General features: G+C 46.9%; 2 protein-coding genes across 4 annotated transcripts in view; both read left to right on the top strand.

Moving 5' to 3' along the window:
* The window catches only part of LOC123520314 (glutamate receptor 2-like), a 109,261-nt gene that overhangs the window by 11,489 nt on the left and 77,772 nt on the right, over positions 1 to 20,000 (top strand). For all 3 annotated transcript variants that reach the window (XM_045282520.1, XM_045282521.1, XM_045282518.1), the window contains exon 2: positions 6,494 to 6,613. The gene's annotated coding sequence lies outside the window, so the exon portion shown is untranslated. The remainder of the gene's footprint in view (positions 1 to 6,493; positions 6,614 to 20,000) is intronic.
* Positions 19,799 to 20,000, top strand: part of LOC123519713 (vegetative cell wall protein gp1-like) — a 600-nt gene continuing 398 nt past the window's right edge. Inside the window, exon 1 of the mRNA XM_045281216.1 lies at positions 19,799 to 20,000. This exon is cut by the window's right edge and continues 398 nt beyond it. Coding sequence (XP_045137151.1) covers positions 19,799 to 20,000 — 202 coding nt within the window.

Below are 20,000 nucleotides of genomic sequence, written 5' to 3'. Positions count from 1 at the left end.
CTGGGGTTTTAGGGATGATCTTATGATCTGAGTGGTGGTTTAACAAGCAGTCTGCATTATCAGTGGGGAAAGAAACATAAGCGAACATGGTTAATAGTAATCTGTGAGGCCTTTGAAAATATATTCTTGTGAAACCTCAGTTAAATTATATCTGGACCCAAGCTTCTCAACACGTGTATCTTTCTTACCTTCTGCATCACCCTCACTGAAAATATATCCTTGTGAAACCTTAGTTAAAGTATATCTGGACCCAAGCTTCCTAACACGTGTACCTTTCTTACCTTCCTCTGCATCGCCCTCAATCTCATGCATACCCATTTACCGGCCAGCTGCTGAAGGATGAATGGACAGCACAAGTAGCAACGTGTCCACTATACCCGCCAAGGCAAGGAACAGAGGCGTGGTGCGGAGAGCGTGCATCACCCCACAGCCACGATAACCACGTCACCGCCGCTGCTGCGAGAATAATAATGCTCGTTAATTTCGCTTTATTGGAAGGGAGACAGCCTCGTTACATAAAGTATTCATCTTCGTTTTAATTAGGGAGTCAACGCAGTGGCTGACGCTAACTGTTGCGAGGAGGTGACAGGTGTGTGTGTGTGTGTGTGTGTGTGTGTGTGTGTGTGTGTGTGTGTGTGTAGTACACACACACACACACACACACACACACACACACGGGCATCATTTACCCTCCCAACAACAACAATTTTTCCATCTAATGCGTCCCGAGCAGCGATTATGCGATGAGCACTTTTTCTTTTCCCGGTCATCGCCGCCGCCGCCGTCCAGCTGCCTCCCCTTCATCGCCCTGACAACCCCGCGCCACCGAGTCTCCGTGGCGCTGGGGGAGGGAGATCAAGGGAGAGCAGAGGGAGATTAGAAGACCACCACTGCCTCCCGCAACATCTGCTACAAACGCCGCTATTCGAAATGCGTGTGTAAAGCGATAGTTTGTAGAGATTAGATTTAGGTGCGGGGTAAATCAGGTCTGTGTGTGTGTGTGTGTGTGTGAGAGAGAGAGAGAGAGAGAGAGAGAGAGAGAGAGAGAGAGAGAGAGAGAGAGAGTCATATCTAGAACTCAGTCTTTATTACGGTTTTTCCCTATTTTTTTGTCATCCCGTGTTACAATAAAGAATATCATCACTATAATGGGTTGCCTCCAGAGTTTGCTGCTGGCGAAATCAATGAAGAAAACTTATTGGGAATCACTGGTCGTAGTAGTAATAGTAGTTGTAAATAGAAGTAGTAGTGGTAGTAGGAGGAGGAGGAGGAGGGGAAGAGGATGAGGAAGATTGGAGGAGGAGTAGTGGGCGCGGTGCCAGGAAGGGAGGGACTTGAGAAAAGTTGTACTAGAGGACACTGGACGGAGTGAGAATGTGAGGATGTGAGGATGTGAGGGCATCCACGTCACCTTTCTGGACGCCGCTGAGTGCAGCAGGTCCCCGCCGCCCCACCACCCCTCCGCCAGCCCCATCATTGTGCCATGGTTGGCTGTGGCGCGGTGTGGACTCGGTGTGTTAGCGGGCTGGTCTGCGTTCCCTTTGATGACAATTACTTAGCACTTGTCATGGGGACGAGCACTGGAGGCGTCCATGGAGCTTTCTCATTGGCGCACAGCTTATTGAAATTCTACTCCACGTATGAAAGTCAGCTTTTTGTAACAGGAAGTCTTGCTTTATGAATTATCAGAGGTAATGTTTTCTGAGTGGGTTTGCCAATCACACATTGCGTGACCCGCAGCCTGCCCAGCGGTGACTCCTGCTGGCAGCGCGTGTCAGATAGGATACAACTTTCGTGTCATGTGAAGACCAGGTTCCTTACCGAAAAAAAATGACCTTCTATGACCTAAGAACAGGTCTGGAATCAAGGAACCGCCCGGAGGCACCCCAGCAGCGGCGGGCGGCGTGGCGAGGCAGGACCACCGCCACGAGGGGCATTAACACCCTGCCTCAGCCTGGCGTCTCATGGTGGCGGCGAGTTCAGTGTTTTGGGGCCAAGAAGCCAAGCGGCCCCACCCTTTGTCTCGATGCCGAAGGGAGGCTGTGGCAACGACCTGCAGATCCTTGATTATATATTTGGTTTCCACGGAGCCTCGAACAAGAACCACCGCCACCGCTGCCGCCACCTCTCCCCGCCTCCCCCTCCACCCATCGCCCTGGCCCCGCCAGCCCCCCGCCGTGCCCCCAGGACTCGCTAATCCCTGGATTGATGACGCGGACGACATTCTCGGCGCGTTTCCCAGTGCATTGACTCCTCCTCCCTCACTGCTGGCCGCGTCCTCCCCTATCTCTCCTTCCTCTTGTCTCCTCCTTCCCCCTTCGTCTTCCTTACTTTTCCTTCCCTCTTTCTTTCCCCCCACCCCACATAGAGGCCATAGCCTCCCTCCCAGTTATCCTCCCGCCTGCCTCCTAACGGGTGACTGACTCTCTCCCTCTCCCTTCCTCCCTCTCTCCTCCCCTCACCTCGGACATCTGCCAGTCACCCCACCCACACCACACCTTCCTCCCTTCGCAGGTGGCGGGCATTGCGTGACTCCTGCCTTACCTGCCTGCCTCCTGTGAGTGCCTCTCCCACGCACCACGTATGCTGATCTGTGTGTGTGTGTGTGTGTGTGTGTGTGTGTGTGTGTGTGTGTGTGTGTGTGTGTGTGTGTGTGTGTGTGTGTGTGTGTGTGTGTGTGTGTGTGTGTGTGTGTGTGTGTGTGTGTGTGTGTGTGTGTGTGTGTGTGTGTGTGTGTAGTGAGATTCTTCGTACTATCTGTATGAATTCACCCACCAGTCTCTCTCTCTCTCTCTTCATACAGTTAGTCCCCGTCAGGTACAACAGGGGGGCGGAACATGGTCGGGGGGGCTGGAAGGGCTTGGTGACCACTTGCTTCGCACCTGTTCTCAGAGTACATGAGAACATAAGGAAGTAAGGGAAGGTGCAAGAAGCCATCGGGCCTACACGTGGCAATCCCTGTACAGCAATAGAGTCGATTAGCGTTCAAAATATACATGCATGAATCCACAAGTCTGTTTTGATCTTAACCTCTTCAGTAGTGGGACGCATTTGAGTTTGTGTACGATTAAATGATTTTATTAACATTAGGAAGGATCTATGGAGGTCAAAAGATTAATGGCGAGAGTCTTTACTATTCTTATCCCAACATATGTTTCTGAAGCTGTATGAAATCGGTAAATAGTAAGCAGAATGAATATGAAAACGCGTCATAGCACTGAAGGGATTAATGAACGTTATTACAAAAATGTGTTTATGGTGAAAATAAAAGAATAATGCAAAATTTCTTGTATATCCTTGTTGGTAAACTGGAGAAAACTTAACATTCTAGGAAGTATTACAATGAGCTAAAACACACTACTTAACTCCTTCAGTACTGGGACGCATTTCTACCTCCAGTTTTGATTATGATTAGACGATTTTATTTACATTAGGAAGGGTCTATGGAGGTCAGAAGATTAATGGCTGGAGTCTTCACTATTTTAATCCCCGCATAAGTTTTTGAAGCTGTATAAAATCACCAAATAGTAAGCAGAATCAATATGGAAACGCGTTGTGGTACTGAAAGGCGTTAAGACAATATAACGGAAAATAACCCAAAAGCAAAATTAAACAACTGATAGAAAACACAAGCAGTTGACGAGGATTGACAGCTGATGACAGATGACGCCACACCGCGGACGAAAGGAAGGAAGGAAGGAAAGAAGAAGGAAGGAGAGAGAAAGGAAGAAGGAAAGAAAGAAGAAAGAAAGGAAGGACGGAAGGACTGAGGAATGAATGAATGAAGGAAGGAAGGATGAAAAGAAGGAAGGAAGGATGAAAGGAAGGATGAAAGGAAGGAAAGAAGGAAGGAAGGAAGGGAGGAAGGAGGGAAGGAAGGAAGAAAGAAAAGACGGAAGGATGGAAGGACGGAGGGAAGGAAGGAAGGAAGAAAGGAGGGAAGGATGAAAGAAAGAAAGGAAAGAAGAAAAAAAGGAAAGAAGGCAGAAAGAAAGAAAAGAAGGAAGGAAACTTATGCACTGAAATTATTATATAGACATTTGTGTCCCAACTATAATTGAGAGAGAGAGAGAGAGAGAGAGAGAGAGAGAGAGAGAGAGAGAGAGAGAGAGAGAAAGAGAAAGAGAAAAATGGAGACAATATGCTCGAGTGGACCTGGCGGAGGAGAGACATCAAGAACAATAGCTACTCATTACCACACACATGAGAAAAGATGAGAAGATGTCCACAGAGATAAAGAATTAATAAACACTGAAGCCTGAGTAGCCCATCCCACACCTCCACAATGCTGCACAATAACAGGAATCGACGCTATTCATTACTACACACGTGGGAAGAAGAGAAAACATGTAAAAGGAGCTTTGCAGTGATGGCGTGGAAGACGGAGCATCCCTGTACTAACACCTCCACAATGCGTCACAATGATAATGATCCAAACGGGAGATGGCCACAGGGCGTAGCATGATGGCAGTGTTTTCAAGCGCTTACACGAGACCAGGAAAATAAAAATGATAAAAAAAGACGGCATGGAGAGAGGTTTAGTAGAGTTATGGCAGTGTTGGTCGCGAGAAGACTCCTATAAGCTGAGAGCAACCACTGAGGAATCTTATAACCCCTCCAGTACTTAGACACATTTTTACCTTGAAATTTGTGTACGATTAAACCATTTTATTGACATTAGGAAAGGTCAATGGAGGTCAGAAGATTGATGGCCACAGTCTTCACTATTTCAATCACTCACATAAGTTTCTGAAGCTGTATAGAATCACGAAACAGTGACCAGAATAAATGTGAAAACGCGTCATGGTACTGGAGGGGTTAAGACACTTACATACTTACAGGAGTGTTAAGCCAGGCGGAAAACGAAGATAAAAGCATTCTTGCCTGTATCTTTACAAATAAAACCCCTCCTTGCATTATTATAAAAGGTATATAATGCGTGTAGGTTATAAAAAGAGACGAGGAAAACCTGCCCAGACGAGGTGTGGTGTGGATGCCTTCTTTGTATGCGGTACAGGACACGCGGGGCGGACTGGGGCAATCTGTGGTCTCATTCACTCTCCTGTAGCAGCTTCAGCTTCAGCCTCAGCCTCAGCAAGCCATGTGTAGGTGGAATGATGCCGGTGTAGTCTTGAAGTGTTTGAAGGATTGAATTGTGTGGATGGATTTATGTGGATTTTTATGGAGTTTTTGTGGAGTTTTTGTGGAGTTTTTGTGGGCTTTCTGTGGATTTGTGTGGATTTGTGTGGATTTGAGTGGACTTGTGGGAGTGTTTGAAGGATTGCATTGTGTAGAAGGACTTATGTGGATTTTTGTGGACTTTTTGTGGACTTTTTGTGGACTTTTTGTGGATTTGTGTGGATTTGTGTGGATTTGAGTGGATTTGAGTGGACTTGTGGGAGTGTTTGAAGGATTACATTGTGTGGAAGGGCTTATGTGGATTTTTATGGACTTTTTGTGGACTTATATTGACTTTTTTGGAGTTTTTTGTGGATATGTGTGGACTTTTGTGGACTTTTGTGGACTTGCATGGACTTGTATGAACTTTTGTGGACTTGTGTGGACTTTTGTGGACTTGTGTGGACTTGTCATGTTGTGGAATTGATTGTAAATAGTTGTTTTTTACTCTTTCCTACACTGCGTTAAGAGGAGACAATGTTTACTGGTTGATGGTCTTTTTTTTTATCTTTATTTTTGTATCTTTATGTCTGTCTGTCTGTCTGTCTGTCTGTCTGTCTCTATCTATCTATCTTTCTATCTATCTATCTATCCATCTATGTATCTATCTATCTATCTATTCACGCTCAGTCTTCTTTTGTGGAGTTAAATGATGCCCAGGTATAGACATTTACTTATAATCTCTCTCTCTCTCTCTCTCTCTCCATTTTAATAAGAGAATACATAACGAGTAGGGGGGAAAGTGAGAACATGAGGAAAATATCACGAAGAAGAGGAGGAGGAGGAGGAGGAGGAGGAGGAGGAGGAGGAGGAGGAGGAGGAGGAGGAGGTGGAGGAGGAGGAGGAGGAGGAGGAGGAGGAGGAGGAGGAGGAGGAGGTGGAGGTGGTGGAGGAGGAGGAATAGGAGGAGGAGGTGGTGGTTCGGGTGCTTGGGCGTCATTCCTGTGGTCGGCGGAGGGGCGGCGGGTCAGGGATTGCCGCCCCGCCCCCTCACACCCACACCGCACTGCTACCCCTAGATCCTCCCTCCCCAGGTGACACACACACACACACACACACACACACACACACACACACACACACACACACACACACACACACACACACACACACACACACACACACACGAATGGTTCATCAGTCGTGTCCGATGTGAAACAATACGATATGGTGTGTGTGTGTGTGTGTGTGTGTGTGTGTGTGTGTGTGTGTGTGTGTGTGTGTGTGTGTGTGTGTGTGTGTGTGTGTGTGTGTGTGTGTGTGTGTGTGTTTTCTATCTTTTCTATGCATATCTCTATCTCTTTCCCTTCCTCAGGCTTCTTCCAGAGCAGACCTTCCGCGTGACTGTGGATGGTGGAAGGAGGAGGAGGAGGAGGAAAGCCCGACCTGCGCTACACTGCCCAGGGTCCCCGCAGCCCCTCGCACTGACCCACAGGTAAGCTAGACGCGGCAGGTGTTTCTCTTCCAGGTGAGGGAGTGAAGGGCGTCCACGGCTGTCATGTCGGAGTGAGCATCTGTTCTCTGTTCTTGTTATGCAATGGAAAGTCTTAATTCCTTCAACACTGGGCCACTTTTTTTTTTACCTTAAGATTCATGTACGATTAGACCATCTCATTGATATTGGGAAGGGTCTATGGAGGTCAGAAGATTGATAGCTACAGTCTTCACTATTTTAATCCCCACATGAGTTTCTGAAGCTATATAAAATCATCAAATAGTAAGCAGAATGAATATGGAAACGCGTCATGGTACTCAAGGGATTAAAGAGACTTTTGACTGATTCTTTCGATCTTTTTTGGAGACTACAATTCCAGAGAGCTTTTTTTTCTAATTCATTATTTTTTGTCCTTGGCAGTTCCCCCTCTTACATAAAGAAGCAGCAGATTGAGACTGAAAGAAACCTCAAACCTTCTGCTTCAACGATGTGTTTCTAAAGTATACGAGGTAAACTTTTATAATGGTTAATGAAGAAAGTTTTTGTTTATTCTCTACTGACATTACGGCAGGAAATGCTGACTGAAATAAAACTAATACTCTCTACTTCGATGATAATTTTTTAAAGCAGAGAATAATTTCCTTACCTTGATCAGTGAAGGAACTTTAGTCTCTTCTGTTCCTTTTCTTTTCCCATGACGACAATAAGTTCTGATTGAAGTAAGAACAAAACTTTCTGCTATAATCCCATAGACAAGTAGAACGTTATTTAGTAGAAGCATTAGGGAGTTTTAAGAGATTAGATAATATATGGACGAAGGTGAGGAGGTGTAATTACTGGAAGTGCCTCGTGTGAGCCTGGTGTCTGTTGTAACCTGCCTTACCTTAAGTTCCGATGACTGAGAAAGTTTCTTGAAACCTGGGAATCTTAGAAGTCTGAGAATTGTTATATAGGAAAACTTCAGGAGTTTGTAAAGGAGTGAGGGCAAATGTAACAGGAGGAATTATTGAGTGCAAGGCTTTGAAGTTCACGTTTTTCAGTAACAGTGTCGCCAAGGAAGATCCCACAATGCCCTTCTGCCTAGTGTTCAGCAGCCTCGAATCGTGCCGTGCTATGCCGTGCCGTGTCGTGTCGGGCTGCAGGGGTGCTCCTCACTGCTAGGAAAACCGTGAGAAGACTTCGTGCTCTCTTGGGGGAAAGAGTGATGTTATCTATATGGAATTTCCCCCGTGCTTCCTCCCGCAGGCAAGTTCACGTTTAGATTCGCTCATCTTCGTGAATTAGTCGTGGGCAGTGCGTGGCGAGACCAGAAGTGCGTGGCCTCCTCAAGCATGACGCTCGCTGTTCCCTGGCTGTGTGGCTGGCTGGGAAGTGATGCTCTTGGGACAATATTTTAAAACACTCATTCACTGCACTTCGACTGCTTTCAAAAGGCTCTAGTTGGAGTGACATGTGTTTTTGATGATATTTTTACGGTTCTCATGAGAAATCAACATTTCCACATTATGAACACCAGAAACTCTTGAGAACCAGGCTACTAATCTCTGCGGCCTTTGAAGACAGTCTTGGTGAGAGAGCAAAGCGTTTCTGAATACGGATCTTGCCTTGGGCTTGTCACACAGCCAAGACGTCTGGCCTTCCTTCCTCAGGTGGCTGTGTCTCCCTAATATGTGGAGCTACGTGACTGGCTGCCCTTGTCATCTTTCTGTTCCTTTTTTTTCTCTCTCTTTTTCTTATTTTTCCTCTTTTTGTGACATGAGGGTCGGTGTGGCGTGGCGTGGTGTGCGACCCGCGGCATGACGGAGATATAAGCTTAATAATACTGTTTATCTGCAGCCTCGCTCATCTGAAAGGCGAAGCGTCGTGTTGTCTCTGAGGGTCGCCACCTTGGCCTGGGTTCACCGCTGTGCTTCACTCAGGCGCAGCGCTGGACGTGACCCGCAGCATGAGAAAACATTTTATTATATAGATGACCCTGCGATCCCTTGCTCTCAGCGCGGGAGGGGCGTCTGTCCTGGCCCGTGGAGGGAAAAAGAGGGAGAGAGGGACTTTCTGAGCTGGGAAGGAAGGGAGGGAGGGAGGGTCTTGTATGGCTGAGGAGGGAGAGATGGAGAAAGGGAGGGACTTTCTGGGCTGGGAAGGGAGGGAGGGAGGGAGGGTCTTGTTGGGATAGGGAGAAAGGGAGGGAGGGTCTTATTGGGCTGTGGAGGGAGAGATGAAGGAAGGGAGGGACTTTCTGAGCTGGGAAGGGAGGGAGGGAGGGAGAGAGGGTCTTGTTGGACTAGGGAGGGAGGGAGGGAGGGTCTTATTGGGCTGTGGAGGGAGAGATGGAGGAAGGGAGGGATTTTCTGGGATGGGAAGGGAGGGAGGGAAGGTCTTGTTGGACTGGGGAGAGGGGGTCTTGGTGGAGTGGGAGTGGGTGGGTGCTCAGTGCTCACGGTGGGTCGCCTATAAGAGGAACACGGGGCACAACAGGAGGTGACTATCCTGTTGGGAACATTTTAGGGTTACCTTGTATCCTGTTATGGCGCCTCCTCCTCCTCCTCCTCCTCCTCCTCCTCCTCCTTGCTCTCCCGGGAAGGTCGCTGGGGTCTCTCTCTCTCTCTCTCTCTCTCTCTGTGTGTTTGCTTATTTATTTATTTATTTTGTGTGTTTGAGTGGTTGTTTTCTTATTGCATGTTTTGGTACGTTTGTGTGTGTGTGTGTGTGTGTGTGTGTGTGTGTGTGTGTGTGTGTGTGTGTGTGTGTGTGTGTGTGTGTGTCCATCTATGATCTGTGGAGTGCAGGATTTTATCTTTGGCTAAAACGTTACCTGCTGGGTCACCTTGTATGGCGGAAACAGAGGTGACTCCATTGAGCGAGGCCGACAGACACACGCTAGGCCAAGGGGACGCCGTTATGGAAAATATCACCCTTGAATTTGTAGCTCATCCTTACTAGAATACCTATCACCTGTAGGGCGTGTGTCCACCCATCCAGCGACGACGAATACCACGTAGAATTAAGGCTTTTTAACATTTCTTTCCCTTGTCTTGCGATGGGAAAGGTTGAAGTGAAAATAAGTGAACATGAGCCTGAGAGGAGAGGAGAGGTGAAGACTGTGGTGGTGATCTCATTCCTGACGTCAGTGATTCCCCGATCTTGTTACCTGCGTGTTGTCTGACTCACCTCACCTGTGTGTTGAGGGAGCAGGTGTGTGAGTGTGGGCTGGCTGGCAGGTGGGCGTGGGCGTGGTGGTGATGCAATGGGGGAAGGAAGGGGCGTGGAGGATTGGGGAGTTAAAGGCCTGAGTCTGGATTCACGGAAGGTTTGGGTGCCGCCTCCCTCCAGGTGTCTGTGGAGGTGACGCAACACGTCTGGAAAGTCTCGAGGTCTAAAAGAGGAGGAAATATTTAAAGCGAAAGTCAAGTGTGTGTTTACATTGGCAAAGTGGCCGTTTAACAGAGCAATATATCACAGGAAGTGACGCTTACCTCACAGACGCACACGAGGAGCAGACAAGGCGAAGGTTTGCTAATGATATGCTGCGGCTGTGTTTCACAATTGCCAGGAAAACACGCATTAACAGCCATTACGGAGAAGTCTTACGAAGCCCTCGGCGTACTCAGCCAGGTAACGACAGGGCGGGAGGCTGTTAAACACGGCACAAACACGGCCCAGGCAAGCTGCAGGTGGTCCCCCGACGCCCCTGCCTCGGTTATTGATGATGAACACCCAACACAAGCCCTTTGCCCCGCCCCTGCCAGCCAATACCACCCTACCAACCCTTATACCAACACTCTGCAGCCTCTTTGCCTCTAACTCTTCCAGCCAACACCGCCCTGCCAACCCTTATCAACACTCAGCTGCCTCTTTACCCCACCCCTGCCAACCAACATCACCCTACCAACTCCTACCACCATTCTCCTAACTCTGCCAAGCCAACACCACCTTTCCAACCCCTACCAACCTCTTATTACTTCAACCCTCCCATCCTCTCTACACTCAGCTTTCCTAATATTGCCAACTCGTATCTCATTCCATTCCCGTGCAATAATTACCATACCATTCCAAACACCACACCATACCACACCACACCACACCACACCACACCACACCCATCTAAACCTACTGTTATTTTCACTAACTCCTGCAAAGCTTTAGTCTTCCCCTTCCATGCCCATCTCCCTAAACCATTCCAGCTTCGACCAGACTCTACCAATCCTTACTTACCTTTTCCATTCCTGCTCCATCTAGCACTGTCATTCTATACAATTCATCCAGCCTTTATTCTCACTCTCTGCTTCTCTACTCCTGTTTATTCTATACCATCTCACTCTTATTCCTAGCCCCCTTTAGTCCCTCTCACTCCCTTCTCTCCTTCCCCCTCCCTGCTCCTGCCCTAGTTGAATACCAAACAACTAGAATGAATCAGAATACCTCTTCGGAATAACCCATATGAAAGTTTACCGCCATTTCGACACAGTAGGAAAGCTAGAGATGTATGGTGCAACACTGTACGGCCTCACATTGATCACCACCACCACCAGCACCATCATCCACCACCAATACCACCATCTATGTGCAATTACACATGTACTATCTTGAAAACTAAGGGAGGTAGGGAGGAAAGGCGAAATATATCGAGGAGGAGGAGGAGGAGATGGAGAAGGAGGAGGAAGAGAAGGAAGAGGTGGAAGGGCATCTGAGGGTCCGGGAGTGTGTGGTAAGTGAAGGAGACATCTCACACCTCGCCGCAACACACGCCTTTCATAACACGCTGACCTGGTCTCGTAAAGCACCAGCCACGCACCGCACCTCATCATTCATGCTTCCCAGCCACACTCTCGCAAAAAAGGTCTCATCTCCACGTGGAACCAGAGAGAGAGAGAGAGAGAGAGAGAGAGAGAGAGAGAGAGAGAGAGAGAGAGAAAAGAAAAAAAATCGGGTTATCGGCAGCGTCAGGAGGTTGGCTTGGCGAGGCGGCCGTCGAGAGAGCAAGGTTGAGACTCTGGGAGGACAAAAGCACAAAGGGGTGGGGGTGGGGGTGTGGTGGGGGGAGGCACTGACCCATGAGGACTTCAACCCCGCCCTCCCTCCCCCACCACCTTATTCCTGTCCATCATGACCACCAAAAGCCAGTGTTTCTTGCGCCGTCCTGTTGCTGCTGGCGGCGCGGCGGGCACGAGTCATGCAGGCAGGCAGGGCTGTGAGAGAGGGGGGTGAGACTGGGAGGAACAACAGGGAGAGGAAGAGGAGGGGGAGTAGAAGGAGGTGGAGGAGGAGGAGGAGAAGGAAAGAAGATGAAGTAGGGAAGAAAAGTGGTAGAAGGTTTGTACTTTCTGCATGATGTTTAAGTGTGTGTGTGTGTGTGTGTGTGTGTGTGTGTGTGTGTGTGTGTGTGTGTGTGTGTGTGTGTTTGAGTGTTAATGTCAAACTCTATCTCCTTTCTTTCCTATCTCTGTGTTGCAATGTGTGTGTGTGTGTGTGTGTGTGTGTGTGTGTGTGTGTGTGTGTGTGTGTGTGTGTGTGTGTGTGTGTGTGTGTGTGTGTGTGTGTGTGTGTGTGTGTGTGTGTGTGTGTGTGTGTGTGTGTGTGTGTGTGTGTGTGTGTGTGTGTGTGTGTGTGTGTGTGTGTGGTGTGTGGCTCTCCTCGGTGCATGCTGATGATCACCAGGCCCCTCAATAAGAGGACGTTCACAATCACAGCTGCTGCTTACCTTGTCTGAAGAGAGAGAATATTAAATACCTCTCTTGTTTTTAAGCCCTCATGCCTTTACCATTACACACGCTAAATAGATAGATAGATAAATAAATAGATAAAATGCATTTAAGAATTAGATACTTGTATATAATGATCCTTGCAAAAGAAAAAAAATCTTTGCTCACAACCAGACAATAAAACGATTAAGATCAACGATGGGAAGTGCTTTTAGATAATTGGAGTGGCGATGGTATAGTGTGAGTCTGTGTGGGTAATGTAATACTGTTACTGTATCATAACACACCACGGGTGTGAGGGTGGGAGGAAGGGAGGGACAGAAGGGGAAGAGGGTGGAGGAGGATGTGAGGAGTCGAAGGAGAGTGAGGATAGTGTGTCAAATAAAATAAAATAAATAAATAAATGAAGCAAAAGAAAATTAGGTAAATGAAATAATAGAAAATTAAGAAGACGTACCTGGGCACAATTGGTTTTTATTATACTCATTGTTGTTGTTGTTGTTGTTGTTGTTGTTGTTGTTGTAATCGCTGTTGTTGTTTGAATATTGTTAGCTGCACAGTAAGCTTGTTTTGATTTTCTCCAGAATAATAATAGTACGCTACAAATAAGTGGGGAGTATTCGCGTACCATGACGTTATCATTATTGTTTAAAAATCCGTGGAATGAAATTTTCTAGAAGAACCTTTTCCGAGAGTCTTGTGTTTCTGGTAATATTTTGATGTGGAAAAACATTACAGAAATAGTTGTCTGACAATGCACACACCCATTTATGGAGAGAGAGAGAGAGAGAGAGAGAGAGAGAGAGAGAGAGAGAGAGAGAGAGAGAGAGAGAGAGTGAAGGAGCGGGATGTGGCAAGGCTTGCGGGAGGAAAGACCTGAGAGGGTCACGTGGGTGGAAGAAATCGTGACAAGTCCACGCCGTCCAACACACACACACACACACACACACATACACACACACACACACACACACACACACACACACACACACACACACACACACACACACACACACACACACACACACACACACACACACACACACACACACACAGGCCTGGAATTGTGTAAGTATTTTCTTAGTGGTGGTGGTGATGGTGGTGGTGCTGTTTTCTCGCTCATTACGGGGGTGGGTGCAGCAGCAGGAGTCCTAGAACCATTACGGCTTCACCACCACCACCATCACCACCGCCAGTTAACAGAGCCCTGGATTCTTTACCTCTGTGCTCAGCGTGTCCACCCGTCACCAACAATCGCCCATCATGCTCCTCCTTTGAATGAATTTGACATTGAATCGCCCACAAATACCTTCTCCTTTCCAGATTTACGTGTATTTAAACAATAGGTAGTTTTATTCCTCCCTCTTCCCCCCCTAAACAGGCGCCTTTCAGTGGCTGGATCCACGAGGCTGTTTTTTTTTATGTGGCACTCAAACTGTTTATGACCCACAAGTGACGCCATGAAGGACAAAGGTCTACCAGGTATCATAAAGCTTCACCTCATTCCCTTCCTACACCTGCCTCTAAAATACAAGACAAATCAACTTCCAATCCATAAACATTCACCATAATCCTTTGAAATCCTACGATATCTACTGTAATCTTACGGAATTCACTAAAATCCTATGAAATCCACAAAAAAATTCACAAAATTCAATAAAAATCCTACAAAATCCACAAAAAATCCACAAAAACAAATGAAAATCCACGAAATCCACTAAAATTCCACAAAATCTACTAAAAATCCTACGAAATCCACTAAACTCAAATAAAATCCAGGAAAACCACATAAAATCCACAAAAAATCCTAAGAAATCCACTAAAACTCCACGAAATCCGTTAGAAATCCTACGAAATCCACTAAAAATCCACCAGATCCACAAAAATCTACAAAATCCAATAAAAGTCCATAAAATCCACTCAAAATCCGACGAAATCTACTAAAAATACTACGAAATCCAGTAAACTCAAATAAAATGCAGGAAAATCACATAAAATCCCCAAAAATCCTATGAAATCTACAAGAAATCCTATGAAGTCCACAAAAAATTCTACAAAATCCACTAAAAATCCATTGAAATACACTAAAAAATCCTACAAAATTCACAAAAAATTCCTACGAAATCCACAAAAATCCTACGAAATCCACTAAGAGTCTGACGAAATCCACAAAAATTCTAAGAAATCCACTAAAAATATTATGAAATTCACTAAAAATCCTACGAAATTCACTAAAAATCCTACGAAATCCACTATAAATCCTACGAAATCCACAAAAATTCTAAGAAATCCAGTAAGAATTCACAAAATCCACAAAAAATCGACAAAATTTACAAAAAATTCAGAAAATCCACAAAAAATCCTACGAAATCCTAAAAAATCTACGAAATCCACTAAAAATCCACAAAAATCCTAAAAATTTTACGAAATCCTAAAAATCGTATGAAATCCACAAAAATCCACAAAATCCATTAAAAATCTACGAAATCCATTAGAGATCCTACGAAATTCACTAAAAATCAACAAAATCTACTAAACTCCACGAAATCCATTAAAAGTCCACGAAATCCACTAAAAATTCACAAAATACACTAAAAATCTTACGAAATCCACTAAAAATCCACAAAATCTACAAAAAATCCACAAAATCCACTAAAAATCCATAAAATCCATTAAAGATCCACAAAATCCACTAAAAATCCTACGAAATCCACTAAAAATCGTACAAGATCCACTAAAAATCCACAAAATTTATTAAAAATCCACAAAAACCCATAAAATCTATAAAATTCACTAAAAATCAACAAAATCCACTAAAAATCCTGCTTCACCTGATTCCCGTCCTACACACCTGAATCCTTACGCACACCTGAGCCAGCGCTACTTCATCAAACACCAGAGAAGCGCCCTTTGTTATTTCAGCCCAGGTATTTTTATTTGAGTACGGGAGGAGAGGGATGCACCGGGCGGCAGACAGGCAGACAGGGAGGCAAGCAGGGAGGCAGGCAGGGAGGTAGGCAGGCAGGGAGGCAGGCAGGCAGGCAGGCAGGCAGGCAGGCAGACAGGGAGGCAAGCAGGCAGGCAAGGCAGGCAGGCAGGCAGGCAGGCAGGCAGGCAAGTAGGCAGGCAGGCAGGCAGGTAGGCAGGGAGGTAGGCAGGCAGGCAGGCAGGTGGGTGGGTGGGTGTGTGAAGTGGTGGCGGCGTGGAAGGAGAAGAGACAGGTGTGGTGGTGGTAGTGGGTAGGTGAGAGTGTGTGTTGACGTGGTGGTGCACAAAATGAGAGAGAGAGAGAGAGAGAGAGAGAGAGAGAGAGAGAGAGAGAGAGAGAGAGAGAGAGAGAGAGAGAGGGAGAGAGAGAGTTAATCATAGAAAAATAAAACACCTTACATGTAAAAAAACTCAATTTAAACAGCAGACAAGACTACAAGAGAGAAAATAAAAAAAAATTAAGACGATGACAATAAACTCAATCCAATAAAAACACCATCGAGAGAGAGACAACCAACTCACGGTAACAAAAGCAACAGCAGCAGCAGACGGAGCAACAGACAAACAGACAGGCAGACAGACAGCGGGTACAGAGATAGACATATAGACAAGCGAACTGAGACGGATAGACACACTAACGGCAGACTAACAGAGACAACCAACAGTGCATGTGGCGAAAGAACAACAAGAACATGAAGATAAAGAAGAGGAGGTGAGGAGAAGCAGGGTGGGGAGGCATCGAAGGAAACTGGTGGTGGTGGTGGTGGCGGTGGCGGCGGGGGTGGGGTGGCGGAGGCTGGAGTGAGACTGGAGAGGCTGGTGTAACTTGCTGAAGGAAGGAAGGAAGGCAAGGCGGGCGGTCATTTGGCAGGCGGCGGCGGTGGTGGTGGTGGCGGCGGCAGTGCTGACTTGTTGAAAGAAAACCCGCGAGGGACTGTGGAGGACAAAGCCTGCCATCACTGACTGTGTGGAAAAGGACATGAGGTGGAGTGGTGGTGAAGGAAGGCGGCACGGAGGTAGTGGTGGTGGTGGTGGTGGTGGTGGTGGAGGTGGAGGAGGTGGAGGGAGGTGTCAAGGGCAGGCAAGGAGGAGTGTAGTGGTGGTGGTGGTAGTGGTGGTGGTGGAGGGTCAGCATGGAGGGAGGAATGTACCAGACCCGCGGGCAGTGAGATGCCACATGTTGGTCAATTATTTTCACCGACGTCGCCCAGCCAGCCACCACTGCCTGCCCTTTCCGCGCCCTCTGCTACAACCTGATGACGCCCCTACACCGCCGCTGCCACGCCACCACGCCACGCCACGCCACGCCACGATATGACGCCCCAGTGTGTGTGTGTGTGTGTGTGTGTGTGTGTGTGTGTGTGTGTGTGGAGCGACTACCTGGTGATGAGGTGGTGGTGGTGGTGGTGGTGGTGGTGATGGTAAAATGCTGCAACTCTTCATTTCTTTACCAAATTCTCTTCTATATATACTCTTTTCCTCCTCCTCCTCCTCCTCCTCCTCCTCCTCCTCCTCCTCCTCCTCCTCCTCCTCCTCCTCCTCCTCCTCCTCCTCCTCCTCCTCCCACTACTACTACTACTACTACTACTACTACTACTATACCACTGCTGCCATCACTGTCACTATATCTAGAAATACTCTCAACACGAGTGCTAAAAGATAAGGAAACAGAGGAAGAAGAGGAGGAGGAGTGGAGGAGAAAGAAGACGAAGAAGAGAAGAAAGAAGAGTAATAGTAATAATTCTAAAACTACTACTACTACTACTACTACTACTACTACTACTACTACTACTACTACTACTACTACTACTACTACTACTGCTGACTGTTACCACCGCCCTGCCGCCATCGCTCCAGCTCCCGACGTGTATCCTGTCTTACCGCTTTTTGCCGTGAATCTGCCAGCTTTTATTGATGTTGCTCTTGTCCGTGTGATGCTTAAGTTGGGAGCTGCTGTGTCTGTGGTGTCCCTGTTGCTCTCAGCTGCTCCAAGGGCGTCTCTCTCTCTCTCTCTCTCTCTCTCTCTGTTTACCCCGTGAGGTTTACGTGTCTTTGTTACTAGTTCATGTTTTTTATTCTTCTTTGCTCTTATTGTCTCTCTCTCTCTCTCTCTCTCTCTCTCTCTCTCTCTCTCTCTCTCTCTCTCTCTCTCTCTCTCTCTCTCTCTCTCTCTCTCTCTCGATTGCTATAAAACTCATAACGTCTTGTCTTCTACTGCTGTGAAGGCGAAGATTAAGATTAGATTATTAGATTAGTGAGATTATCGGACGAGAATTAGGCGGAGAATTTGCGTTTTTTGACTCTCCTAACTTTTTGTACGAGGATATGAAGAAAATCCGCTAAAAAAAACCTGTCTGGCATTTAGCTTACGCGAAACTTGATCATTTAGAAGCAGGAAATTGTAAGAGAAAAGGAGGGAGGAGTCGGAAGGGAGACAAGGAGTAAGAGAGAGAGAGAGAGAGAGAGAGAAGGAAGTAGTTACAATAAGGGAGGTAAGAAGTTGGAAGAGAAGGAGGGAGATAAACGGGGAGTAAAATGGAGGAAGAAGGGAGGCAAGGGGTTTGTAGAGAAGAGAACAAGAGAGGAAGGATGAAGAGGAGATAGTAAGAAGAAAGGGAGCCAGAGGAGAGAGTCAGAGAGAGAGAGAGAGAGAGAGAGAGAGAGAGAGAGAGAGAGAGATGACAGGTAACTCGTCTTATTATCACCTGTATACCTGCGTGGAAGGTTTGGGATGCCTGTGTCAGCAGCTCCATCACCCCATCACCTCGTAACATTACCACCCTCCCCTGACTCCCCTCACCCTCCCACCCCTCCCCTCCCTTACCCTCCCCTCTCTCCTCCCCCTCCTCGTCGTCCCCTGAAGGCGGAGACGAAGCTCTATGGACATTTGTGCCTCGGGTGATCATTATACAGAAGGGGAAGAGATGTTGAAATAGTTAAGAGATGATATGAGTGTGTTTCTGTGTGTGTGTGTGTGTGTGTGTGTGTGTGTGTGTGTGTGTGTGTGTGTGTGTGTGTGTGTGTGTGTGTGTGTGTGTGTGTGTGTGTCCTGCATCTTCTACTTTTCTTTTTTTTCTACTTTTCTCTCCTTCTTTTCAGTTTCTTTTCCTCTTCCTATTCCTCTCTTATCATAATTTTTTTCAGTCATATTTCTTGTATGTTTTATTTTCTTTACTCCTTTCCTCTTTGTTTTCATTTCCTTTTTCTCCCTTTCTACTTTTTTTTTCTGTATCCATTTCTTTCCTCTTCTTTTCTTATCACATCATTCTCTTCCCTCATGCAATTTTGTGATAGCGATCCTTTGTATATTCCCATTGATACTCATCTTTCATGTCCACCTAATCTTTTTCTCCTTCATTTTTCCTTCCCTCTCACTTCTTTCCTTTCTTTTCTTATCACATTCCTTCTCTTATGCATTCTTTTTGATAATAATCCCTGTGTCAGTTTTCCCTCTCCTTGTCTCGTCTCCCTTCCTTTCCCTTCGCTTCCCACGTCCTTCTTCAGCCAGTATCTCTTCCACCTCGTCTTATATATAACCTCTGTCCTTTCACTTTCCTCTGTCTCGCCTCTGCTTTCCCTCACCACTATCATCACGTACCGATCTGCTTTCACTTCCTCCCAGACGCCTCGCCACCGTCCTCTCCGTGTCACTCTCTGTTATTTAGCCTCTTTCTATTTAGTTTTACATCTGCGTGGCCTCATCAGCGTCTCTCTCTCTCTCTCTCTCTCTCTCTCTCTCTCTCTCTCTCTCTCTCTCTCTCTCTCTCTCTCTCTCTCAAGTCGTCTTACCACTGAAGAAAGGAGAACGAGGCGAAAGGGAGAGAAAAAAGATATGAGGAGAAAGTGGAAAGCGAGAGGAGGAGGGAACGAAGATACAGAAGAAAGGAAGAAGAAAAAACAAACAAGAAGAGGAGGAATAGAAGATAGAAGAGAAGGAAGAAGAAAACTCAAACAATAGAAGAGGAAGGAAGAGAAAAAAGAGGAGAAGTATAAAGAAAAAAATAAACAAGAAGAGGAGGAGGAGAAGATAGGAGAGAAAGGAAGAAGAAAAACAAGCAAGAGAAGGAGGAGGAGGAAGAGGAGGAGGAGGAGGAGGAGGAGGAGGAGGAGGAGGAAGAGAAGATAGAGGACAAGGATAAAGAAAAGATAAACAAGAGGAGGAAGAATCAGGTAGAAGAAATCACAAGCAAGAGGAGGAGGAGGAGGAAGAGGAGAGTGGAGAATGAAGAAGAAAACGGAGTGTAACCTAATAGCACCAGACTAACTACAGGGTGAAGAGATGGGATGGTGCAGCAGAAGGCGCAGGAGGAGGAGGAGGAGGAGGAGGAGGAGGAGGAGGAGGAGGAATAGGAGGAGGAGGAAGAGGGAGGAGGAGGGAGAGGGAAGCCAGCAGTGAGGAGGAGGAGAGATGAGAAGATAAAGGAGCCAAAGAAAGAAGAGGAGAAGGAGGAGGAGGAGGAGGAGGAGGAGGAGGGTGATGATGGTGATGATGGTGAAGATGATGGTGAAGGAAGGTGAGGCAGAGAGCTGGCTACTCACATCTACATTTTCCACTGTGCTAATGACTGCTGCGTCAGGAGGTACCCGGCCTGATTACCTGACTCGACCACCGCCCCCGGCCACCACGAAGCCCTCCGCCCCTCCACCACACCCAGCCCCTCCACCCACCCCGCCCCTCCTCGCCCACCACCCCGCCTCTC

The sequence above is a fragment of the Portunus trituberculatus genome, chromosome 46 (assembly GCF_017591435.1).
Source record: "Portunus trituberculatus isolate SZX2019 chromosome 46, ASM1759143v1, whole genome shotgun sequence".
Taxonomy (NCBI): domain Eukaryota; kingdom Metazoa; phylum Arthropoda; class Malacostraca; order Decapoda; family Portunidae; genus Portunus; species Portunus trituberculatus.
This window is presented reverse-complemented; position numbering and strand designations above follow the sequence as displayed.